Source organism: Otolemur garnettii, unplaced genomic scaffold (genome assembly GCF_000181295.1).
Source record: "Otolemur garnettii isolate 467f Iridium unplaced genomic scaffold, OtoGar3 scaffold00047, whole genome shotgun sequence".
NCBI classification, from domain to species: domain Eukaryota; kingdom Metazoa; phylum Chordata; class Mammalia; order Primates; family Galagidae; genus Otolemur; species Otolemur garnettii.
The window spans coordinates 13,205,729-13,209,679 of record NW_003852442.1 but is presented as its reverse complement, the minus strand read 5'-3'; the positions used below and the strand labels follow the sequence as shown (position 1 = coordinate 13,209,679).

Here is a 3,951-nt window from a genome sequence, read left to right as displayed (position 1 = left end):
TATTACCATTTTACTGTATTTTCTTTTAGAACCTATATATATATATATTTGGGGACTATTTATACATAGTTTCTATAAATGAATAGTTTTGCTTTGATTTTTAAGATGAGTATAAAACAGAATATCATACACGTAGAATTTCACATTTGAGGAGCTGCACACTCTTCAGATATTTAGACCAAATGTTTGAATTTCTACCCAGAATTGTGAAAAGAAAAATAGGGTTTATTGTCCATTGTTTCAGCATCAACTTGATACTTTTGTTCATAGAATTCTTATTCTTTTCTTTTTTGAGATAGAGTCCTACTTCATTGCCATGAGTAGAGTGCTGTGGCATCACAGCTCACAACAACCTCAAACTCTTGGGCTCACACAATCCTCTTGCCTCACCCTCCTCAGGGCCTACAGGCTGCCACAGTGCCTGGCTAGTTTCTCTATTTTTTTTTTAGTAGAGATGGGATCTTGCTTTTGCTCAGGCTGGTCTTGAACTCCTGAGCTCAAGCAATCCACTCATCTTGGCCTCTCAGAGTGCTGGGGTTGCAGACATAAGCTACCACACTCAGCCAACAGAATTTATTCTTTTAGGGCCTTTTAAATTATTTACACAGGTAATCTTTGACTGAATTATATACAATTTGCATGAATGGCATTTCTTATCCAGTCTGGACTTTTCTCATCTCACTATTTTAGAAGCTCCTTTTTACCTCTCTTTTTCTCTTTCGTTCCTTTCTTCTTTGCTTTTATCAACAAACATTTCTTCGGCTCCTGTTATGTTTCAGAAACCACACAGGTTCAGAGAATATGAAGATAATTAATCACAGTACTTGGCCTGAGAATTTTTCTCTTAACTGCATTCCTGTGCTAGTCCCATTACTTCTTTCTTCTGTTCTTCTGCCTGTTTCCTAGCCATGGAGTTCAGCCCAATCTCTACTACTTTTGAGGGTCCTGCCTTGCACATGTGCTTTCTCTCTCTTTTTGTAATTGAGACAACAATTTTGTTACAGCTGGAGGAGTGAACACTAGAGCCAAGTTTAAGGCTGCTTGAAGTCATACTATTCCTCCTGGAACCCCATTGGGTTTAGAGGAGATTTTGTCCATAATCATCTGATTCCTGAATCTTTACTATGAATCAAAATTTAGGACTAAGAAAGTCACAGAAAAGACATTATAGTCCTTGACACTATTTCAAAATGTATAGGTTTAAATCCATTTCATGTTGCTCAAAGGAAAACTAGCAGCATTATTTTCTACACATTTTTATTATGTATTTGCAGTGCTTCAGCTATTTTACAGATTAAATGTGCTACTCTGAAGTCCTAACCTTCATTTAAGATATTGTTTCTCGGCTCGGTGCCTGTGGCTCAAGTGGCTAAGGCACCAGCCACACACACCTAAGGTGGCAGGTTCAAATCCAGCCTGGGCCTGCCAAACAACAATGACAGCTGCAACCAAAAAATAGCCAGGTGTTGTGGTGCTGTGGTGGGCGCCTGTGGTCCCAGCTACTTGGGATGCTGAGGCAAGAGACTCGCTTGAGCCCAGGAGTTGGAGGTTGCTGTGAGCTGTGATGCTACTGCACTCTACCTAGGGGGACAGCTTGAGACTCTGTCTCAAAAAAAAAAAAAAAAAAAGATATTGTTTCTCTTTGAGCACACATATATAGGAAATGTATTATAAATAAATATGTATTAGTAGCACAACTTAAAAAAATAAGTTAGGTTGCTGGTGTTGTGAAGAAGCCCAGATTATAAAATTTTTATTGAGGGCTTCAATTATTTAATCACAAATAAAAATACTCTAAAAATCACATTTCTGGGAATGATTGTTTAGAGTAAGTTAATTGCCCAGTAAAAATTGAATCAGTGATCTTTTATTATAATTTTCTTCAGTTTGCTTTACTGAAAAAGATATCTAAAGCAATATACTATATATACCTTCATTTGGTTTTTTAGGCCTGGGAGTGGTTTTCTATCCTTGCTTTTTTTCCTTTGCTTTGCAAATCTGATTAGAAGATAATAGCAGTTAATCTTACAGCTTTATATGAAACTCACATATGTGTGTGATTTTTAAATTTTATTTTGACTGAAGTGCAGTGTGAAAGGTTACAGTGACATTAACTATTCTTTCCTGTTATTCCCAGTTTATTATACTCAGTCTTCCTCTTTTCCTCCTACCACTCGTATGCATTCTTTCTCTTTCCTGTCCAACGTTTTTATTTTTGCATCATAGAGTTAAATTTTGTTATAAAACTTTTGGAGTTATTTTGTTTATAAAATGTATCTTCCTTTAGGCAGTATTTAATTTTGCCAGCAAGCTAAGCAATTGTTTTTAATGTTATTGCCTATTCTGTTTCTTCCTTTATCTTAGATGGCTTTTGTGGAAAACTCTTTTTGATACTACCTCCGTGTTGTGCTTGATTTCTCAGGACATTGGAAAACCAAAAAGGAACTGGCGTAAAGAAGAGCCCTATGTTGTGTGGACAATATCCTGTAAAAAGTGAGGGAAAGGAGCTGAAGATAGTTGTACAACCTGAGACCCAGCACCGAGCTCGATACCTGACTGAGGGCAGCCGTGGCTCAGTAAAAGATAGAACACAGCAAGGCTTTCCTACAGTAAAGGTAATTATTTTATTTAGTAATACGTAAATAATTTTCTATAATTTCCTTATTTTTAATCAGCAAAAGCTGCCTAAACAGTAGGGCAGAATTACTAGCTATATATAATTTTTTAAAAAGTAAATGTCCGACTAGACCATAAGGCAAGTATTGTTACTTTCAAGTCATTTGAATTTTAGTTTAAATGAAAGGAGAGATGAGAATATGTTCTGAAAAATAAAATATCTCTAAATTATGAATTTTCTTCCCCGTAGTTGGTATTTGAATTAAATTCATTCCAAATTAATATTTAAGAATAAATTTAAAGTGACTTCAAAGAAACATTGTAGAAATTATTAAGGATTTTGAAAATAAGGTTTTTGAAATGGCTAAAGTAATTAGGACTATTAGAAAAGAATTGGTTGAGACTTAAGTCTTCAATTTATGTAATAGGTTACCAGTTGAGTCTTAATCTTTTCAGAAATCAAACTAAAAGTGAAAGGAGGGGGCTTAAATTTCAGCACCTGGGATATCTTGTTATAAAGAATATTTCTCTTTGAAGACAAACCCAAAAATGGGGTGGGGGATGTTTAACAAGTTTCCCTATCCCTTGCAAAACACTAAACAGGAATTTTGGCTAGTCACATGATGGGTTCTTATTAAACATAGTGCACATAAATGTATTAATTGAATAATATTTCAAGATTGAAGAATGATAGTTTAAGATTGGAGTATAATATTTTAAGATTGGAGTACAGTTGGACTACCTTTCATTTTATACTTGAATTAAATTATGATTGAAACTCAGAATCGGGAAACTAGCCAAGACCATTTTTAATTTAAAGTTGGGTAATAGTCATGTTATTCACATGTACCCCTCTTTGCTACCCACCACCCCAGCCTATCCCCCTTCCCTCAAACCCAGGATACGTAATAACAAGTGAGAAATTTTAAGTTATGCTTTGTTTAAATATTTGTCTAGCCAAACATTTTGATAGTTTGAAGTCAGTATTTTTAACCTAATTGCCCTGATTTAATTTATGTTTTTGTCTAAGTGCATACCTGGCTAGAAATATTATATTAATTGCCTAACTATAATAGGGAATGAATTAACTGACCTTAGAAGTTTATTTAGTCATTCAACAAATACTGCCTCCCTTCATGTACCAGGCACTGTTTCAGGTACTTTTTTTTTTTTCCTGAGGTACAGTCTCATTTTCTTGCCCTTGGTAGAGTGCTATGGTGTCCTAACTCACAGCAACCTCAAACTCTTAGGCTTAAGGGATTCTCTTTTCTTTTTTTTTTTTTTGAGACAGAGCCTCAAGCTGTCCCCCTGGGTAGAGTGCTGTGGCATCACAGC

General features: G+C 35.3%; 1 protein-coding gene across 7 annotated transcripts in view; it reads left to right on the top strand.

Annotated features, from left to right (window-relative positions):
- The window catches only part of NFAT5 (nuclear factor of activated T cells 5), a 146,962-nt gene that overhangs the window by 87,186 nt on the left and 55,825 nt on the right, over window positions 1-3,951 (top strand). For all 7 annotated transcript variants that reach the window (XM_012806168.2, XM_003791399.3, XM_023514111.1 and 4 more), the window contains one exon: window positions 2,423-2,615. In XM_012806168.2, coding sequence (XP_012661622.1) covers window positions 2,423-2,615 — 193 coding nt within the window. The remainder of the gene's footprint in view (window positions 1-2,422; window positions 2,616-3,951) is intronic.